Consider the following 21,595-nt stretch of genomic DNA (forward strand, 5'->3'; position numbering starts at 1 on the left):
ATGATCATTCATTAATTCATTCCTTCATTCCTTCATTTCCCTTTACTATTGTTGTTACAAATCATTCAGGGGGCAAACATATCCAATATACTTTCCTTTTCCTGTTTTCCCCACAACAGTAACCCTGTGAGGTAATCCTTTGGGCTGAGAGAGATTGGCCCAAAATCATCCAGCTAGCTTTCATGGCTAAGGCAGGACTTGAATTCATGGTCTCTGGCTTTCTAGACTGGTGCCTTAACCTCATACCAGGGGTAGGTAACCATGGCTCTTTTGTGACTCATGGACTTCAACTCCCAGAATTCATGAGCCAGCTGTGCTGAGGGGAAAGGGAGAGGTTTCCATGCTGAGCCATGCTGGCTCAGGCATTCTGGGAGTTGAAGTCCATGAGTCATAAAAGAGCCAAGGTTGCCTACCACTGCTCTAGACCAAACTGGTTCTAAGCTATACTATCCCCCCAAGCTTTTCCTTGCCCCTGCTCCAAACTCCGCAAATTTCCAAATACAACTCAGAATGCAGGTGCTCATTTTTAAAGAAAAGCATGACTTAAGAAACCTGGAGAGATTCTTTACTATCAGCTTGTATCTGTCTGCTTGGACACAAATATGTTTTTGCCAGTTTAAATGGGTGCTGCGCCTGGAGAAAACTTTACCTGGCATCTATTCTGATATCATTTCTTCACTATTTAATGTTATTTAAATGTTATTTAATGGTTTCTTTCCCAATTTTTTTATCAGCTTTTACTTCCCATCTTCCTGTTGTATACAGATTATTTGTGATACTACTTTTTTTTATTCTTGTCAGGTAGTGTATAGATAGTAATTTGTTGGAAAGACCATGTTCATTTATGAAATAAAGTACGGGGGGGGGGCATGAACACAAATCAACCTCAAATCTCATTTTTATTATAAAACAGGAATGTATTAAGGATATATGGGAAATATAAATCATAATATATTGTGGATTTAGGTGCCTTAGGATTTTGTTTATTTTAGGGCACACTTTGAATGATCTGAAAGATTCCTATTTGCACTAGGATTGAATCCTGGAAATATAATATGAAATATAATATGAAATTCTGCTCCTGTTCTTTTGTGTGTGTGTGCCACAACTAGTGTTAAAATCTTATGTCTGTTATCGACTGGAGCAATATCTTTCTTGTGATTAAGGAGTACATAAATTCACAGCAGTAACTGTCTACCATGATCGATAGCCCTAAATCTAACCGTAACCCACTTGGCAGGAAAAAAAGAGAGCTGAAATAAGCAGGTTTAATTGATTGGTGGGCAAAAAAAAAAAAAACTTGGCAGGCAAAAAAATAGAACAAGAGCCATAAAAGTCTTAAGGTTAGCTATCCTGAAGGACATCTAGCTTGAATTGTCTTTGATCCTGCTGTTTATTGTCTTTTTGTTTTCTTTCTCTCTTGCCTACATCATTCTGTCCCTATGACAGGGATTTGGGAAACAAGTGGATGTGTCATATATTGCCAAATACTACAACATGAGTAAAAGCAAAGTTGACAACCAGTTCTACAGTGTGGAAGTAGGTGACTCGACCTTCACAGTTCTCAAACGCTACCAGAACTTAAAACCAATCGGCTCTGGAGCTCAGGGAATAGTTTGGTAAGAGTCACTCATTTTTTTTTCTCAATCTATATGCCTTGTGTTTGTGAATTGAGTGGTATGCATTAGGTAGTCCTCGACTTACGACCACAAATGATCTGAAAATTTCTGTTGCTAAGTGAGACATTTGTTAAGGGAGTTTTGCCCCATTTTGTGGCCTTTCTTGCCACAGTTGTTAAGTGAACCCCTGCGGTTGTTAAGTTAGTAACAGCGTTGTTAAGTGAATCTGGCTTCCCTATTGACTTTGCTTGTCAGAAGTTCGCAAAAGATGATCATATTACCCTGGGACATTGCAACTGTCATAAATGTATGCCAGTTGCCAAGCAACTTAATTTGGATATTGTGACCATATGTGTGAAAAATAGTCAAAAATCACTTTTTTCACTGCTGTTGTAACTTCACATGGTCACTAAATGAACTGTTGTTGTAAGTCGAGGACTACTTGTATGAGTCATGAGTGTTGCCGTAAATTACAATAAACATGTATGCAAGGGCTGAAGTATTAAAAAAAGGTTTTGATGCATAAAGATTATAAGATTGCTGTTTTGGTTTGCTGTTTTTCCCCCCTCCAAATTCTACATTGGATGGTACTAAATGCCACAAATGAAACTAAATTAAATGTGATTAATTATGATTGTTTTGGAACAGATACTGGTCAAACTAATAGTCCATCTATCAAAAGTTATTAAAGTATTTTGAGTCTAGTGTGGCATAGATATAATAGTTTCTGCGTCTTCCATGGTTATAAAAATAGTAGAAGTAAGGCATGCTTTGAAAAAACTGTTCCTAGACTAAAGGTACCACTAATCGCTGCTAAACTCTGCTTATTTCTGGAAATAATAGCATTTGGTTGTTTCCTGCACATATTAGATACTAGGTGGCCAAAATGATATTGTGGTACACAGCTTACACTTTTTTTGCAGCTTCTTCCAGAAAGAACATTTCAAGCAGAAGAGTAATTTCCCCACTCTGCTGTTCAAGAACAATCTGGGATTTGCCAGGCAATATGTCTCATCCTGTATAATTTTGAAATTGTCACAAATTCAAGGTTCCCAAAGTTGATGTGACCATTACTCTTTCTTCATGGAGAGAAAAAAAAAAGCTGACATTTCAGCGAAACATATAAATAATATTGTGAAGGTTGCATTATAAAACAGGAAGGGCTTATCAATCTCACAGTGTAAATAATCAGGTCTTCTATGGTTTATGTTAGTGTTTCTCTGATAAATGATCTTGGATCTACTGCCTTAAAAGCCTGTATAGACGACTTTGGTTTTTTTCTTTCCTAGAATGTTTTGGTAGACTTTGGATATTCTTTCTACTTTCATTATGAATGAACCATTACCTTTCTATTAGTGCAATAATTAATTTTATGTTATAAAAAGTGAGAAAATGACCATCATTTTCAGAAGTCATGGCTTGATATGTGCAGGAGAGCAATTAAGTTTGGTGACCGCTACATGCCCATTGCATGGATCAAAGTGTTATCCTAAATCCTCTCTCCCTATGCAGTACATACCATTTTTGACATTTCTTCTTACATTCACTTTCCTGATAAGATCATACTGAATTTCCTTCCTAACAATCATTAGAGGGCTAGAGGCTAAAACATACTAAGAACGGTTGCAGGAACTGGATATGTCTAGTCTAATGAAAAGAAGGACTAGGGGTGACAGGATAGCAGTGTTCCAATATTTGAGGGGCTGCCACAAAGAAGAAGGGATCAACTTAAGGACCTAAAGACAGGATAAGAAGCAATGGATGGAAACTAACCAAGGACAGAACCCACCTTGATCTGAGGAGAAATTTCCCAACAGTGAGAACAATTAATCAGTGGAACAGCTTGCCTTCAGAAATTGTGGCTGCTCCATCACTGGAGGTTTTTAAGAAGAGCTTGGACAGCCATTAGTCTGACATTTATTTATTTATTTATTTTGATTTATATACCGCCCTTTCCCGAAGGACTCAGGGCGGTTTACAGGGTATTTAAAACAAGAAATACAAAAGTTAAAAACAATTTTAAAAAATTACATCAATCCCTGAAAAAAGTAAAAACCCCAATTAAATTAAAATTAAAATTCTCAGCCTGGGCCAGAGAGCTCGAAGAGCCAGGTCTTCAGGTCCCGGCGGAATGAACGGAGTTCGGGGGCAGTCCTGAGCTCCACGGGGAGCTGGTTCCAGAGGGCAGGCGCACCCACTGAGAAGGCCCTCTCCCTGGGTGTTATCCGCCGGCAATCTTTTACTGGCGGCACCCTGAGAAGACCCTCCCTGTGGGAGCGCACTGGACGAAGGGAACTTGATGCTGGCAGCAGGTGTTCCCTCAGATATCCCGGACCCAAGCCATTTAGGGCTTTATAGGTCATCACCAGCACCTTGAATCTCACCCGGAGGGCAACCGGGAGCCAATGCAGCTCACGGAGTAGAGGTGTTACATGGGAGTATCGGGAAACCCCCATCACAACTCGCGCGGCCGCATTCTGCACCAGCTGAAGCCTCCAAGTGGTCCTCAAGGGCAGCCCCATGTAGAGAGCGTTGCAGTATTGATATAAGGACTCCTGCTTGTACAGGGGGCTGGACGAGAGGACCTCCACGGTCCCTTCCAACTCTGTTATCTGTTGTTCTGTTAAAAAAAAGGTAAAGTTACCCCCGCACATGCGTGCTAGTCGTTTCCGACTCTAGGGGCCGGTGCTCATCTCCGTTTCAAAGCCGAAGAGCCAGCGCTTGTCCGAGGACGTCTCTGTGGTCATGTGGCCGGCGTGACTAGACGCCAATGACGCACGGAACGCTGTTACCTTCCCACCGTAGTGGTCCCTATTTTTCTACTTGCATTTTTACGTGCTTTCAAACTGCAGATTAAAAAAAATAGTTAAAAATGGGCATTTGTGATGAATCAGTAGGAGGAACACACTTCAAATCTACACAGAGTTTGAATTTGATTTGTTTGTTGCTTCCACTACTGTCTCCACTCCTATGGGGATAGAAACCACCCCCACATCTGTTTAGAAACATATGATAGTGTCTCATAGGACAATATTTTCTAGCAGATGGGATCAGCTCAGACAGGAACAGTCTTTCTCACTTCCTGCTATTTCATCCTTTCAGTAGCTGGAGGCTGGGAATTATTCGAACGGAAAGTGGGCGTAAAAGTCATATAAGTAAGTAAAAATAGAATCCTAGACTCATAGAATTATAAAATTGTAAGTAGCTGCTAATGAGAGACCATTGTGGTGGTTAAGGCTAGAAAGAAGGAGAACATGAATTCTAGTCCTGCCTTAAGCACAAAGCCGGCTGGGTGATCACTCTCATTCTCAGTCCTATGAAACAGACAGTGGCAAACTATTTCTCAAGTACCTTGCCAAGAAAATTGCAAGGACCTGCCCAGACAATCTCTAAGAACTGGACATGATTAAACGGGGGGGGCGGGGAAGTAGCCATTTAGGCTCTCAAGATCAATTCCCCTGTTCAGAAACCAAAATTGTCAGCCATTCAAGGTAGACCAGAGCTATTAATGCTAATACTATTTTATTATAAGATTACAGTGACAGGCTCTTGCCAGTATGAATGTGCTTCCTTCTTTCCTACCTTTATCAGTGTAGAGCTGAAATACAGTTTCCTCTCCAGGATAGCTTGAGATGGAGAGAATTTCTTTTTTATAGGGTTGGTGAGAAGAGCAAGAAAGACGACTTTGACAGAGACTTGCAGGAAGTATTAGCTACATAAAAGTGGGCTGAAACATTTTTTTTAAAAATTCCAGGATAATGAGAGGTAACTCAGGCAGATTAACTGGAATATAAGAAAGAAGAGGAGGTATGGCACCATCAGGCTTGCAAGATTTGTTATTACAGGTGAAACTCGAAAAATTAGGATATCGTGCAAAAGTTCATTTATTTCAGTAATGCAACTTAAAATGGGAAACTAATATATGAGATAGACTCATTACATGCAAAGCAAGATAGTTCAAGCCGTGATTTGTCATAATTGTGATGATTATGGCGTACAGCTCATCAAAACCCCAAATCCACAATCTCAGAAAATTAGAATATGACATGCAATCAATAAAACAAGGAGTGTACATAGAACAATATCGGACCTCTGAAAAGTATAAGCATGCATATGTACTCAGTACTTGGTTTGGGCCCCTTTTGCAGCAATTACTGCCTCAATGCGGCATGGCACGGAATCTATCAGCCTGTGGCACTGCTGAGGTGTTATGGAAGGCCAGGATGTTTCAATAGCAGCCTTCAGCTCTTCTGCATTGTTCGGTCTCATGTCTCTCATCTTTCTCTTGGCAATGCCCCATAGATTCTCTATGGGGTTCAGGTCAGGCGAGTTTGCTTGCCAATGAAGCACAGTAATCCCACGGTCATTGAACCAGGTTTTGGTGCTTTTGGCAGTGTGGGCAGGTGCCAAGTCCTGCTGGAAAATGAAGTCAGCATCCCCATAAAGCTCGTCTGTGGAAGGAAGCATGAAGTGCTCCAAAATCTCCTGGTAGACGGCTGCATTGACCCTGGACTTAATGAAGCACAGTGGACCAACACCAGCAGATGACATGGCTCCCCAAATCAACACAGACTGTGGAAACTTCACACTGGACTTCAAGCATCTTGCCGTGTGTGCCTCTCCATTCTTCCTCCAGACTCTGGGTGCTTGGTTTCCAAATGAGATGCAAAAGTTGCTCTCATCAGAAAAGAGGACTTTGGACCACCGAGCAACAGACCAGGTCTGTTTTTCTTTAGCCCAGGTAAGACGCTTCTGACGTTTGTTGTTCAGGAGCAGCTTGACAAGAGGAATACGACATTTGAAGCCCATGTCCAGGATCCGTCTGTGTGTGGTGGCTCTTGATGCACTGACTCCAGCCTCAGTCCACTTCTTGTGAAAGTCCCCAACACTTTTGAATGGCCTTTTCCTGACAATCCTCTCCAGGCTGTGGTCATCCCTGCTGCTTGTGCACCTTTTTCTTCCACACTTTTCCCTTCCGCATAACTTTCTATTAATGTGCTTTGATACAGCACTTTGGGAACATCCAACTTCTTTTGCAATTACCTTTTGAGGCTTTCCCTCCTTATGGAGGGTGTGGTTTTCTGCACAACTGTCAGGTCAGCAGTCTTCCCCATGATTGTGATTCCTACTGAACCAGACTGAGAGACCATTTAAAGGCTCAGGAACCCTTTGCAGGTGTTATGGCTTAATTAGCTGATTAGAGTGGGACACTTTGAGCCTAGAATATTGCACCTTTTCACAATATTCTAATTTTCTGAGATTGTGGATTTGGGGTTTTCATGAGCTGTAAGCCATAATCATCACAATTATGGCAAATCACGGCTTGAACTATCTTGCTTTGCATGTAATGAGTCTATCTCATATATTAGTTTCCCCTTTTAAGTTGCATTACTGAAATAAATGAACTTTTTCATGATATTCTAATTTTCCGAGTTTCACCTGTATAGCCAACCTCAATAAAAGTGGCTTTAGCATTAGCTTTAGTTTTCCAGTGGAGTTGATTTCTTGATCTGGACTACCTAGTAGACTTGACACTTCATCCACATGTTGTGTTAACCGTGGTACCAAGGGATCCTGTGTTTAAGTCATGTAGTATCTTTTGTCTCATCTTCAGCCCAACCCAGAAGCAACTTCCATTCTTCTTTAGGGGATCGAAAAGTCAAGACGGTGACATTTATTTATTTATTTTTCACATTTCTAAACTGGCCCTCTCCCATGCAATCAAAAGCCCTGCCTCTTTTCTATGTGTGTCATAGCCAGGGAAATGGGCCAATAATAGAAATAAATGTCAATAATGTAAAACTTTACACATTAACAGAAGCGCACGGCCAATGAAGCACACAACTGATTTGATTTGATGTTTCCCATGCTTCATTAAAAGTAATCTCAGAGTGCCTTTTTATTTTTCTCCTTTATGCATCCCAAGTGGTCTGGAGGGCTTACTTATTTTACAACCAAGCCCTATTCAAACCATATGAAAAATAGGTCTAATGCTTTTAAAGTGTTGCTTTCACATCAGCTGTGTTCACATGACAGAATTGACTGGATCATGAGGAAAGGTAATATGTCGTGCAAATATTTAAACTCCACCAAATGGCCCACTTTAATCCAGGCAGTCCTAGTTTTATTTGGGCTAAGTTGGTTAATCATGGCATATGAACCACACGAGCAGCTATATGGCCCTTATCCACTGGCGGGATTCAGCTAGTTCGCACCTCTTCGGCAGAACCAGTAGCTAATATTTTGTTGCCCAGGCCCAGAATGGACTTCTAGAAGTGGCATCCACACAGAGAACCGATGTTCACATGTTTGAATCCCACCACTGCCCTTATCTCCTGATATGAAGACAACAACCTAGAGATTCACTACACAACAGCTCGCTGTGGTCATTTTAGTGTTTGATTTCTGTGGCCTTAAGTGAGGTGTTTTTTTTATTTTTATTTTAAGAAAAAGGCAAAAATGGATTTGTTGTTGTTCAGTTGCTAAGTCGTGTCCTACTCTTCGCTACTCCTTGGACCATAGCATACCAGGCCCAACAGTTGTCCACTGTTTCCCAGACTTTGCCCAAATTCATGTTCATTGTGTTAATGATACTGTCTAACCATCTCATCCTCCGCCGTTCCCTTCTTTTGCCTTCCATTTTCCCCCAACATCAGGGTGTTTTCCAATGAGTCCTCACAGAACAAATGGAATAAGGTAAATTGCCCATTATGAAATAATTTGGTTTTTCACTCTGAGGGCAGAAAAAAAGTAAATGGAAGTAATAAAGCGAAATGTCAGAGTTTTTGTATTGGCTGGGAAGTTAAAAAAATGACTGACATACGACTGATCAACATTGCATGTCTGTGCTGCCAAGATATGACTGAGCTAAATGACAGGGAGAAGGGATGTCTGAACCCTTTATGTCATGTGTACAATGTGTTTGTGTAATTTGCTTTCTAGACAGAATCCTGAAAGTTTATTGTGTCATACTAAGTTAGCAGGGCTTGGGCAGACAAGATCACTATGGAGAATAAAGTAGCCTGGATGAATGGAATCTAGCCATTTCACATCCAACCACTGATTATGTTATCTCTTTCCTTCACCATTAATGCAGCTACCAATTGCAGTAATCGTCCCTTGAAGTCTAAAGAGAAAAGTAGTACTTTAGGCCAGACTAAAAAAAAAAAAGTGCTGTTTTTATAGAAGCATCATAAAGTCTGATCATTTTTGTGCCAAAAGTCCAATGATAAACATTGAACCAACATAACACATTTTATTTTCTCAAGCCTAGCAAGAAAAGATGCTTAATCTCTGACAAATAGTCTTGGCAATTTAGTCTCAATCCGTGTTTTAGCTTGCAAAGCAAAACCGGACCAAATGAGACTGGAAATTTCTGGCCAAGTATGGTTGCTGTACAAGCTTTTCTCCTTAAATGTTTGCTGTTAAGAAAATTATATGGTAGAAGAAGTCAAGTGGTTAAAGGCAGTGGTTGTTCACTCTTTAGTCCTTGCTAAGTTCGAAATTTAAGGGCTGGTTATCAGCAAAATTATAATCCATCACTTCTGACAGAGCAATATGAAAAAGCAGCTTCATCCAGAAAGAAATATATTTTTGGGTTTTCATGACATTGATTTCTATGCAGTTTCTGTACCAAAGGAGAGTGAACAGCTGCCTCTCTATCCTCTCCTAGCCTTCCTTCCTTCCTTCCTTCCTTCCTTCCTTCCTTCCTTCCTTCCTTCCTTCCTTCCTTCCTTCCTTCCTCCTTCCCTCCCTCCCTCCCTCTTTCATTGGAATTTGATAAAATCCAGTGTTGTTTAGAATGGCATTACCCATCAGATGTTCATTGTGAGAACTGATGAAGCTTCTTGGATGAGAAGCGAAATATCTTCTTCCTCAAGGGGAAAAAAAAACCACAATCCAGTTGTTTTGTGACACCTTTGAGACAACCATGACCTGGATGATTGAGAATCTCCATAGATGCTTCAGAGAGACAGGAGAGGGAAAAAGAAAACCATCAAAAGACCTACTTAATCTTATTTTTTTCCTGAGTGCATCACTAAGAGGATGGTTGTACATAAATAATATAGAAGCTTCGTGATGAATTTCTTTGAACAGTCCACAGAAATGCAGAAGTTTATAACAGATAGAAGAAGGAGCTGTCACATCACCTGATGTGAAGATAGGTTGAAGACAGAAATCTTCCCCAAACTGTTTCTTCTGACTGGCTGTGGAATCATTTTTCCATTGGGCAGCTCTATAGATTCAGTTAATCAATCAATTCTAGGATTGGGAGAGGCTACAGTATAAATTGGAGCCCAGTCATTTAGCTTGGTAAAGGTAAAGGTTCCCCCGCACATGTGTGCTGGTCATTTCCGACTCTAGGGGCCGGAGCTCATCTCCGTTTCAAAGCCGAAAAGGCAGCGCTTGTCCGAGGACGTCTCCGTGGTCATGTGGCTGGCATGACTAGATGCCAAAGGTGCACGGAACGCTGTTACCTTCCCACCGTAGTGGTCCCTATCTTTCTACTTGCATTTTTACGTGCGTTCGAACTGTTAGGTTGGCAGAAGCTGGGACAAGTAACAGGCGCTCACTCTGTTACGCGGCACTCAGGATTCGACCTGCCAAACTGCCGACCTTCTGATCGACAAGCTCAGTGTCCTAACCCACCGAGCCACCACATCCCTTGGTTTGGTACCTTTGCATAATTTCCCTTGATCCCCTAGTACTCTCACACTCTACTGAGTTCTTTATGATCCACCTGCAAACCACTTTAGGATGATTTTATGAAATTGTCTGTGCTTCTGCTAGCCAAATATGCCTTATTCACTATTTAGTCCTTGATTTGCTGCTACATAGGGGAGAGCAATAGTTTATGAACACTTAGCATCTGAAAGGTAGGTTGTTTATTCACTCTTTACTCTAAAAAAGTAGAATAGATTAATAATGTAAATCATAATTATCATTTTGAAAGTGATAACTATATTATCTGCATTCTTGCACATCAATTAGCAGAAGAAGACGTAGTGTAAATCACTTGTCTTTTGGGGACAATGCATTTTTCCCTTGTGTGGAATACTTAACTAGCTACTTTGATTCAGTCTTGCATTCCCCTCAAGATTCTATATCCAGTAAATACTTATTTTATTTCATTATATTTACATTACACAAGGACTATGTCAAGTAGTCTGTGACATAATAACTTTCCATACCAACCACCGTCCATTGATCCTATTTAATGAGCAATATTTACATAAGGTTCACATAATATATTTTGTCAAACATCCTATGTTGCTGGAGTGGAACTGTAGAAGCTATATAACCTCTTTCATTTCATTTTCAATTCATTTTGAAATTTTCAAGATCTGTATGTACAATATAGCAAACTAATGTCCATTTGACAATTTCAATAATTGTATTTGTACTCATTCATTAATGAGTGATGCAAGGGCTTATCTACAAGGACTTGTTTCTGTTCTTTGACAAGCACCAGGCAGCTTGAGGTTGCCATGTAAATGCCTAACAAATCATGGAGCTATTCTAATACAGTTTTGGAGCATTACAGGAAATTAAAATCCTGGCCTTTGAGACTTCATGGAGTGGAATGGGGGACATCAAAGAAACCAGAATCTTAAAAGTACAACATAGTTCTTCAAATCTGCAGTTGACCTTGTTCCTATGTTAAACAGTGTAATAATACCCTTTTCAGAATCCTGGCTTAGAAAGCCTAAATCTTTTTTTTTCTACCAGAGATAAAGCTAGAAGCAATTATTTTAGACTGTAACAGCATTTTTTCTTCTGATTTACTGCTATTAAAGAACTAATGAACTGATCAGAATAAGAAACAGGCTAGGGAATGGGCTTTTTACTTGATAGAAATAATAATAAAAAAGAAACACGCAGGAGTCACCAGACAGGGGAACCCATGAATATACAGTATACTATTGGTGCTTTGCTGCTAATAGGATAACATTAATTTATTCATCCACTGACATTCTTTAGTATTAGGCTGATATTGCTAGTCAGTTTGAAGAATGGTTATACATATCATTTCATTTTACATTGAAAAAATGACATATTTTATTCACTACAGTTGGACAATGTTCATTCCATATGAAAGTTTATCGCAGTGGTCTCCGATATTTGCAGCTTGGTGGACTGGCTGGATGGGGAGAGGGAAACTGGGCTGCATGAGCGGCTGATCGGCACACATGTGTATATGCGCACAACTTGACTTGTATGAGTGACGGGCTGCTGCGCACACACATGTTGACCTGTGTGCATGCATGCTGGCTCGCCGCTTGCAGAAGTCGAGTTTTGTGCATACATGGCAGTCCACTGCTATGTGCCCCAGTTCTGAATAGGTTATGGCCTCATAGTGGGCTGTGGCCCAGGGGTTGGGAACCCCTGGTTTATAGCATAGAAGCCAAGATCCTCTTTTTCAAAGCAGCTGGGAGTTGGAGAAAGCAAGGATCACTGGCAAAAAGAATTAAGCTATCATTTTTATAGATTCAATACCTGTGAATTTAAGCCATAATGGCCTTGTCCAGACGTGATACTATATCGTTATGGAGGGCTTGCATATCATGCTAAGCAAGAAGATACATTATTATATCACAAGACCATATTATATCTAAACTGTGACCTTGGGCTAGCATGTCAAGGAGGGGATTTGCAGCTTACCTCATTAAGGCTCTGTAATTTAATACAGAAATCAGTTAAAAACAGGTTAAATAAAATATCAAATGTCTGAGGCATTCCTAACACTATCTCAGTGCATAAAAGCAAGTGTAGTAGTATAAAATGTTAAACATATAAAAACTGGAAGAGTTGTAGCACAGAGAAAATCTAAGGCAGCCTTTTTTGATACAAGAGAACATTGAAATTCAAGCACTGAAATATAAATTATTACTGGACCCCTTTCAAGCTTAAGAGTTGTGTAGCAATAAAATGGAAAGATTGGCATGGTGATTATTCGACAAATCCTTCCATCCTTTTTATAAAACCCCATTATTAGCTCTTGTTGATGCTATTTAGAAAAGCAGGCATATACTTCGTATTTATGTTCTTTTATGTTTCAGACATCTTTTGTGAAATGTAGAATTCAGAAAAATCTTTTCAGTGGCATTATTTCCTGTCTTTTTAGCTAGTGTTGCCCAATGAAAATGGGTGTTGGAAGTCATAGTTTAGCAATACTTAGAAGATATGAAGTCTCCAAACACTAATGTATATCTCCTTAGTAAGTAAAAGTGTGACTGCTATAAAATAAAAGTGTGATGTCTATATCAAAACAGTGCTTTGATTAAAACCATCCCTGTAGAAATAAAAGCTATCATATATTCTTTGGATCCATAAGGTAAAATGTTCATATTAACCCCTAGAATTGGCTGTTTATTGATGAAGCAAAAAGACTGGTTATGTATATGTGAGGTTTAATTTTCTATTTTTCAAACATGAGTTTGGTGTATTGTATGTTTGTTTTTGTCACTTTTTAGATTTTGTTTTAATCTTTGGGTGTATTTACATATATTTTATAATATCTTATTATTGGATATTATGATAGCACCAAAAATCAGTTTTTCAAAGTGAGTTGGAGGGTATGCTGCTTTTCTATTTAATTACAACTGATTTGATGATGGAATTTAAATAGGGATTCACTTTTGCCATGTCACGTTGTTGTATACTGATTACCAGTTTGAGTGCAACACTAAATCCAAGTGAAAACATACCTTGAGTAGAATATCTATGGAGATTCTCAGTCAACTGGGTTGAAGTAGCCGAAGGACCACTCGGGACGACAGGCTAATAACAACAGGTTTATTTAAGAGCAAGGCAAACTTAGAATAACTTGTCCGGCTTTTATAGCCGGCAGCTGGTAGCGAGGACCAATCAGCGTTGTTCATTTTGGCGCCCTGTCAGGCAGGGACCAATCCGCGTCGTCTTTTGTTGACAGCTCCGGCTTCCGCGTGTCTTGGTGTTTTGACAGCCGCGAGCTGTCAGTGGTTGCGCCTGCGCTGTACGGTGGACGCTTTGACAGCTCAGGCTTCTTCGTAGTCCGGTGTTTTGACAGCCGCGAGCTGTCAGTGGTGGCGCCTGCGCGGTGCGAGGAACTTTGACAGCTGTCAAAGTTCCCGCGTGTTTTCCTGTCAGGCTGCTTTTAGTTTCTACCCTTTGTTGCTGCCGTATTATTAGAACTGTTAACATCTATACCTATCTATTACAGAATTGTTTACATATATAACACACCCCTTACCCCTCCCCTGGTGCGTTTCCGTCCTCTTGGATGTTTGAACCTGCCCACTGATAGTCTTTTAGGTAGGTGGGTGGTCTCCGATTCCTGGTCGAGCGGCGAAGGGGTGGAGGTTGGTCTGGTTCCGGATCTTCGTTTTGGTGTTCTTCTTCCTGGTTTGGGATAGGCAGCATTTCCGGTGGGGGCTGTATGCTGGCGTTGGTTGGTTGCTCAGAATGGTGTGGTGGTTGTCTGGGTCTGAGCTGATCAATATGGCGGCGAATGTTGCCCTGTGCTTGCGTAGCTATAAGGTATGATATGGGCCCTGTTTGTTTTATTACTGTCCCTTGGACCCACTTGTTTTTATCTGTGTATGATCGTGCCCAAATCAATTGACCTGGGGTGAGTGTGCGGCCGGGGTGGGGGTGTTGTTTTTCTTCTGGATACGTGTCCGGGTGCAGTCTGTCCAGACGTGTTATTAGCCTTCTCCCCCATCTTAATTCCGCCGGTGATTTGCCGGTCGTGGAGCATGGTGTTGTGTGTTGTGCTAAGAGGAACTGGCTGAGGCGCCTCTGCCAGTTTCCTTTAACAAATTTTTTTAATGCTTCTTTTGTGGATCGTACCATAATTTCAGCCATTCCGTTTGACGATGGGTGGAACGGCGCCGACGTGACCAGCCTAATACAATTCTTCATAGCGAAGATCTGAAATTCACGAGAAGTGAATTGAGGTCCGTTGTCAGAAACTATGGTGTCAGGTAGGCCGTGGGTAGCGAATATTTTTCGTAAAGCTTGAATAGTGGCTTGGGACGTTGTTTTTCTAAGGGGTGTGACTTCCAGCCATTTTGAGTGGCTGTCTACTACAATTAAGAAACTTTGGCCTTGGATGGGTCCAGCAAAATCTATATGTATACGTGACCAAGGGTTTCTGGTAGTCTCCCATTTATGGATTGGAGCCTGGGGTGGTTCATTCCTGGTCTCTTGACAGGCATAACACCCCCCCACATACTTTTCTATTTGTTTATCTATGCCCGGCCACCACACATAACTTCTAGCCATCGCCTTCATTTTTACAATTCCAGGGTGTCCTTCGTGTAAAATTTGTAATGTTTGGTCTATGTTTTTCTCTGGTATGATAACCCTATTTCCCCACAGCAGGCATCCTCTATGTGTTGAGATCTCATTTTTTCTGTTAAAATAAGGTTGGAATTGAGGTTGTGGATTTTGAGCTGGCCATCCTGTTGTGGCCCATTTGAGGATTCTGGCAAGTATTTTATCTTTGGCAGAATTATTAGCTATGATGTTTGCAGTCAGGGGGCATTCTGGAAGTTGGGAGATTGCTAAAATCTGGCTGGCTGGGGCTGGGTCTGAGTCCCTGGTTTGTATGGGCAGTCTGCTGAGGCAGTCAGCATGTCCCAATTCTTTACCTGGTTTATGTATTAGTTGATAGGAATAGGCTGCTAAGAAGGTTGACCATCTTAGCATTCTCGGGGAGAGTATTTGTGGGGTGGTTTTATTCCACGTGAATATGCCTAGCAGGGGTTTGTGATCTGTAATTATGGTAAATGGTCTTCCATATAGGTAATCGTGAAATTTTTTGACCCCTGCTACTATTGCTAGGGCTTCCCTGTCAATTTGGGCATAGTTTCTTTCAGCTTTGGTTAGAGTGCGTGAATAGAAGGCTATGGGTCTTTGTGTGCCGTCCTTGAATATGTGACTTAAGACAGCCCCGATCCCATAAGGAGAGGCATCGCAAGCGATGCATATTGGGGTGTCCTCCCTGAAAAGAGTGATAGTTGAACTGTGACAGATAATCTTTTTTAACGATTGGAAGCTACTCTCATGCTCTTTGGTCCAGGACCAAGTTGTACCCTTGTCTAGGAGTCTATGCAGAGGCTCCGCAATAGTGGCCTTATGGGGGATGAAGGCATGGTAAAAGTTTAACAATCCTAAAAAGGATTGCAGCTCTTGTTTGTTCCTGGGACTGGGTGCGGTCTGAATAGCCTGCAGTTTTTCTGAGGTGGGGTGAATGCCCTGGCTATCTATTTTGTACCCTAGGAATTCAGTGGATGTAACTCCAATAGAGCACTTTTCCCGCTTAAGTTTGAGGCCGGCTTCTCTGAGCCGGCTCAGCACAGCTGACAGCCTGTCAGCTAAGTTTGCTTCGTTTTCTCCGGCGATGAGAACATCGTCGAAATAGGGGCAGACCCCGGGTATTCCCTTCAGGGTCTTCTCCATGATACCCTGAAATATACCCGGGGCCGCCGATATGCCAAATTGGAGCCTCTTTACCTTAAAGGCACCGCGGTGGGTGACGATTGTCTGGGCCTCCGCAGTGTCTTCAGTGACAGGCAGCTGTAAATACGCCTGTGTGAGATCAAGCTTGGCGAAAAGGGCGCCAGAGCGGATGGAAGCAAATACGTCCCTTACCGCTGGCACCGGGTAGGCATGGGGGCTGAGGGCTAAGTTGACTGTCGCTTTATAATCAGCGCACAGTCTTACTTCCCCGTTAGGTTTGATTGGAGTGACGATAGGGGTCTCCCAGGTTCCCCCTTCTGTTGGCTCCAGTACCCCTAGTCCTACGAGGCGATCAAGTTCGTTTTCGATTTTTTCCTTAAGGGCAAAAGGTACCCTCCTGGCTCTTATCTTAACTGGTTGGATTGCAGGGTTTAGCTGTAAGGAGATGGGGGGGCCCGTGTATTTCCCTAAAGTGCCGTCGAAAACGTCGGCGAACTTATCGCAAACGGCTTCTAGGCTGGGCGTTAGGATGGTGTTAACCCCCGTTAAAGCGATACCTAGTGGGCTGAACCAGTTTAGTCCTATCAAATTGGTACGGTTCCCTGGTGTAACTAAAACCTCCAGGGGACCCTTGAACCCCTTGTACTGCACTACGACCTTGGCTTTTCCTTCCAACGGAATGGGGGTTTTCTGGAAGTCAGCTAGGTGTACCTGAGTTTGTTTCAGGGGAATTTGTCCCCGGCCCTTCTGACAGATCTCCTGATAGGTTGTCAGAGAAATTAAGGAAACTGCCGACCCAGAATCTACTTCCATGTGGCAGGGCACCCCCTGAATTCTGACCCAGACCTTAACCTTGGAGCTTATGCTGTTTACTCTGTCCACTGTCTCTACCAGGGGCCCTGGGTGGGGTTTTCTGCTGGCCTGGTCTGCTGGCCTACCTGGGGGGTTTGCCTCCACCTCATTGATGTTGTCCCGGCCCTTGCTGCGGCACACCGGCTTGATGTGGCCAGTCTTCCCACAATTGTGGCATTTCGCGTTCCTAAAGCGGCAGCTTCCTCGGGCATGATTGCCCCCGCAGCTGGCACAGGCGGCTCGTTGCTCGTAACGCGGCGGCGGCGGTGGAGGGTTCCTGGGTCCCCGGCGGTCCGACGTTTTTCCCCTTCTTGGCTGTCGGTGCTCCATTCGGCGCTGCAGGGCTTCTCCGTCGGTGAAATCCACCGATTCTCCGCTGTCGCTGAAGGCTGCGCTTTCCTGGTAGACGGTCGCGGGGGTCTCCGGGGTCGTGTTGGTCGGTTTCTTCTTGTGGCTGTGTTCGTATGCCATGATTTCCCTGGTCAGCTCGGCCAGGTTCATGTCGGGTTTGGACGTCAGTTTTTTCTGTAGCTTCTCGTCCCTCAGACCGATCACCACCTGGTCTCTGATGCGGTCTTCCAGGTCGGGAAAACAGCAGTTCCTAGCGGCGTGTCTGACCCCGGCAATGAATTCGTTGGCGGGCTCGTCCTGCCGTTGTTTCTTTTGTGCGAATTGCACCCGCCAGTACAGTTCTGATCGAGCCGGCATGTAGTATTTGCTCAGCTGGTCCACCAAGTCCGCGTAGGAGACTTCAGTGATGGGCACTGGGCTGAACAACCCAACGGCTGCATCGTACACCGGGGGCCCGCTGATGTACAGCAGAGCGGCGGCCTTTGCTCGGTCGTCAGTGATCTTACTGACGAGGAGGAATCCCTCGACTTGGCCGAGGTGTGATTGCCATCTCTCGGGATGGCGAGTATCAAACTCCCTCACACGGCCGAAGTTTGCCATGTCGTCCGGTCCTGGGTTGCTCCGATGGAAGTTAAAACTTCCGTGACAGCTCTTGCCAGGAACTCCTTTCCTCGGCCGTGACTTCAGCTCCGGAGCGATCCCACCCTCGTCGCCAGTGAAGTAGCCGAAGGACCACTCGGGACGACAGGCTAATAACAACAGGTTTATTTAAGAGCAAGGCAAACTTAGAATAACTTGTCCGGCTTTTATAGCCGGCAGCTGGTAGCGAGGACCAATCAGCGTTGTTCATTTTGGCGCCCTGTCAGGCAGGGACCAATCCGCGTCGTCTTTTGTTGACAGCTCCGGCTTCCGCGTGTCTTGGTGTTTGGACAGCCGCGAGCTGTCAGTGGTTGCGCCTGCGCTGTACGGTGGACGCTTTGACAGCTCAGGCTTCTTCGTAGTCCGGTGTTTTGACAGCCGCGAGCTGTCAGTGGTGGCGCCTGCGCGGTGCGAGGAACTTTGACAGCTGTCAAAGTTCCCGCTGCTGTCAGGCTGCTTTTAGTTTCTACCCTTTGTTGCTGCCGTATTATTAGAACTGTTAACATCTATACCTATCTATTACAGAATTGTTTACATATATAACACATGGGTCATGGTTGTCCCAGAGGTGTTTTTCAAAAGGCAACTGGACTATCTTTGTTTTTTCTTTGAAGACTTTCACTTCTCATCCAAGAAGCTCACTGAAGGGTGGTGAATGGAAGGATTTATATTCCTTGCAGTATCTGGTCGTTAGCTCTCCGAGAGTCATTGAGGCCACTTGCAAGTTTATCTGTGTCCTCAGGGTCACCAGAATCAGAGTGTAAATGGGTGTGGAACCTTCTTGGAATTGCTGAAAGTTCCGTGTTGTAGACATCTATGTTAAAATTGAGCAGCCCTCTCTCAACAGAGCAGGAGGGATGTGACACCATCTGTCTCCTATCTACAACACAGTCCTTTCAGCAGTTCCAAGAAGGTCCCACACCCATTTACACTCTGATTCAGGTGACCCTGAGGGCACAGATAAACCCAGAAAGGGCCTGAACAATTCTCAGAAAGAGTGCTAATGACCAGGTGACTGCAAGGAATATAAATCCTTCTATTCCCCATCTTCAGAACTGAAGATGCTTCTTGAATGAGAAGCGAAAGCATCTTCAATTTAAAAAACAAAGAAAGTCTAGTTGCCTTTTGAAAAGCACCTTTGGGATACTTCGACCAACTTCTCATACAATTCATTTCAATAGTTTACTAAGATATAACCTAAACAAGGATCCTCACTGCTAGGTCTAACCAGTTCTGGAGCTGATGCACCAGATGGAATTGTTTTCCAGCTACTGCTACCAGGAGATTCAGAGATATAGTAAGGTCTGGAAGCACTCTTAGATGGTGGATCAGCTTTCTTAGGTAATGGTATATCATCTAGAACAGTGATGGCAAACCTTTTAGAGACCGAGTGCCCAAACTGCAACCCAAAACCCACGTATGTATCATCGGGTGCTGGGTGGGAGTGGCCCATTGGGTGGGCGTGGCTGCAGTGGGAACGGCAGACTGGGTGAGACTAAAAAGTTCAATCAATCAATTCCAACTTTGCAAGATCTTTTTTTTCCCCCGCAAGAAGTTGAAATTGATTGATTGAACCTTTTTTTTTTTGCACATGGCGGTGGAGGCCTACAGTGAAAAGATTTTATAAAACCCAGCTGAAGGGGTAGGACTGGGGCGATGGCGCGCATGCCCAGAGAGAAGTCTCTGTGTGCCGTGGCACGCGTGCCATAGGTTCGCCACCATGGATCTAGAACAAGTTACCGTAACCAAAAAAAGTCTAGCTTCATAAATGACCAACCACAGTTAAACAAGATGGCAGTTAAAAAGGACCGGAGCATCTTGGCTACAAACATTTACAGCAATGTTTATGTGTTGCAACATTTTCCTGCAGCTTCTAGTTGGTTAGAAATATTTGCCACCATTACCTGGATATAATGAAAACTACTTTTTTTTCCTGCCAAAGTACCACAAAAACTTTTAACTCAGTTTCAATTCCCCCCCCCCCAGTGTATTTGTCAAAGATGCCTTCAGAGCTTGGGATCTTTTTCAATCAGCTTGAATTTTGCCTAGCTTTTTACTAATTCCGATATATAATTTAGGATATATCTGTCAAAAGGTGTTATTAAATGTATACCAGATGCTAAAGCCAAATGCTTAATCACAGCCCTTATGGGGAAAAAAATCTGTATTTTACAGCCATAATTGGTTTGCAACAGCAATAATTTCCATGTCATGTATATACCCAGTGCCAAAAGTGATGCTTATGCAAAGCTCATCATCTACATTAAATTATTCTTTGAGATAATTTACTAGCCAAAAATGTAACTTTAATTATTTGGATCCAAAAGTTAAAAAAAGTCTAAGGAATAATTGTTCCTGATTTCATTAAGTGATACCTAGAGATATTTTAAATATTTTTTGAAGTAGATAAAAGGGTGAATTTTAGAAATGCAATTGTAACACACACTTAGCATTTCAGTCCCCCTCCCCTGCTTTTTTTCCTCTCTCTCTTTCTAGGGAGAAGTAGGCAATGGAAGCAAATGCAGTTTATTGTCCCTATATTTGAAGATAATGTTATATTATCATTCCCATCCCATTGCATAGTGATGACTGCTGAAATGATATCACTTGCTCTATTTTCAGGCTGCAGGAGAGACCCTGTAATCTTTGCAAACTACCAAAAATAAGCAAATAAATAAATAATGTCAGAAACGGGTTCATTTAATCCAAGAAGCAGCTGCAGCTGTATTCCAGCCAATAGGGTGGTTTGATTGGAAATCCTGATCCAACTAGTGTCAAGGGATTGGAACAATGTATGTGCTGGCTCGAAGTATGGATATTCACTGGAGCTGGGAGTTATGCCATACAAAAACCTATTTGGTGATTAATCTGTTCTATTTGAATTAAGAAAAACAAATAGAAAAAAAAGATTTATTTCTTCAGATAAATACATTTCTCCAGATTTATTTTCTCATGGAACATTCCTTATCACTCACTACTATGCATGTGCATTTAATAAAGGAGAAGTATTTGTAGCTCAGGGTTGAAATGAGGTGTCCTTAGTATTCTCTGACCTTGGTTGTTTTCTTGTAGACATTAAATTATCCAAACTAGGTAACGCCATCTGTGCTAGTGCTAGGAAATGAAACATCTGCAAGAGAACAAACAAGTTCAGAGAACATCAAGGATCCCTCATATCCACATCTTTTTCCCCTAATAGTTTCTATTGAGGGAATCATCTTCAGAATGAACTGCTTTAAAGGGGGCCTCACAATTCCTCCTACTGCTCCCCCTTTCTCAGTGTAGTGGGTGATGGAAAGTTTGATAGGTTTTTTTTGCTTACTTTGCCACCTGCACCTTCTTCCCTTGGGTCAATCCAATAAGTTGACCTCTCTTCTTTGGGGCAGCCCCTCAAATATTGGAACACTGCTATCATGACACCCCCCAGTCCTTCTTTTCACTAGACTAGAAAACCCAGTTCCTAGAAATATTAGCAATTGGACCTATATAAGTCTGACATGTTAGAAATGTGGTTTTAGTGCAGGGACTAAGCATCTCATGACCCACTAACTGCAAGGGGTGATGTAGATAATTATAGAAACACTCGTGTGTTCCCTTCTTTGTCTCTCACTCAGGCTGAGATTGCTCTCTTAGGTAACTTCCTTCTTTTCATCCCAGGAACACATTTGTAGAGTATAGAACAGGGGTCT

At 42.5% G+C, this 21,595-nt stretch overlaps 1 protein-coding gene across 3 annotated transcripts in view; it reads left to right on the top strand.

The window, feature by feature from the left end:
* MAPK10 (mitogen-activated protein kinase 10) overlaps positions 1 to 21,595 on the top strand; it is a gene marked incomplete at both ends in the record, with an annotated part of 110,504 nt that overhangs the window by 21,199 nt on the left and 67,710 nt on the right. For 2 of the 3 annotated variants that reach the window (XM_083367565.1, XM_083367566.1), the window contains one exon: positions 1,450 to 1,619. In XM_083367565.1, the coding sequence (XP_083223691.1) occupies positions 1,450 to 1,619 (170 nt within the window). Of the gene's footprint in view, positions 1 to 1,449; positions 1,620 to 21,595 lie in introns of those variants that run through there. The other variant, XM_083367567.1, reaches the window with a different exon arrangement.

Source organism: Vipera ursinii (assembly GCF_947247035.1).
Source record: "Vipera ursinii genome assembly, chromosome: 7".
Classification (NCBI taxonomy): Eukaryota; Metazoa; Chordata; class Lepidosauria; order Squamata; family Viperidae; genus Vipera; species Vipera ursinii.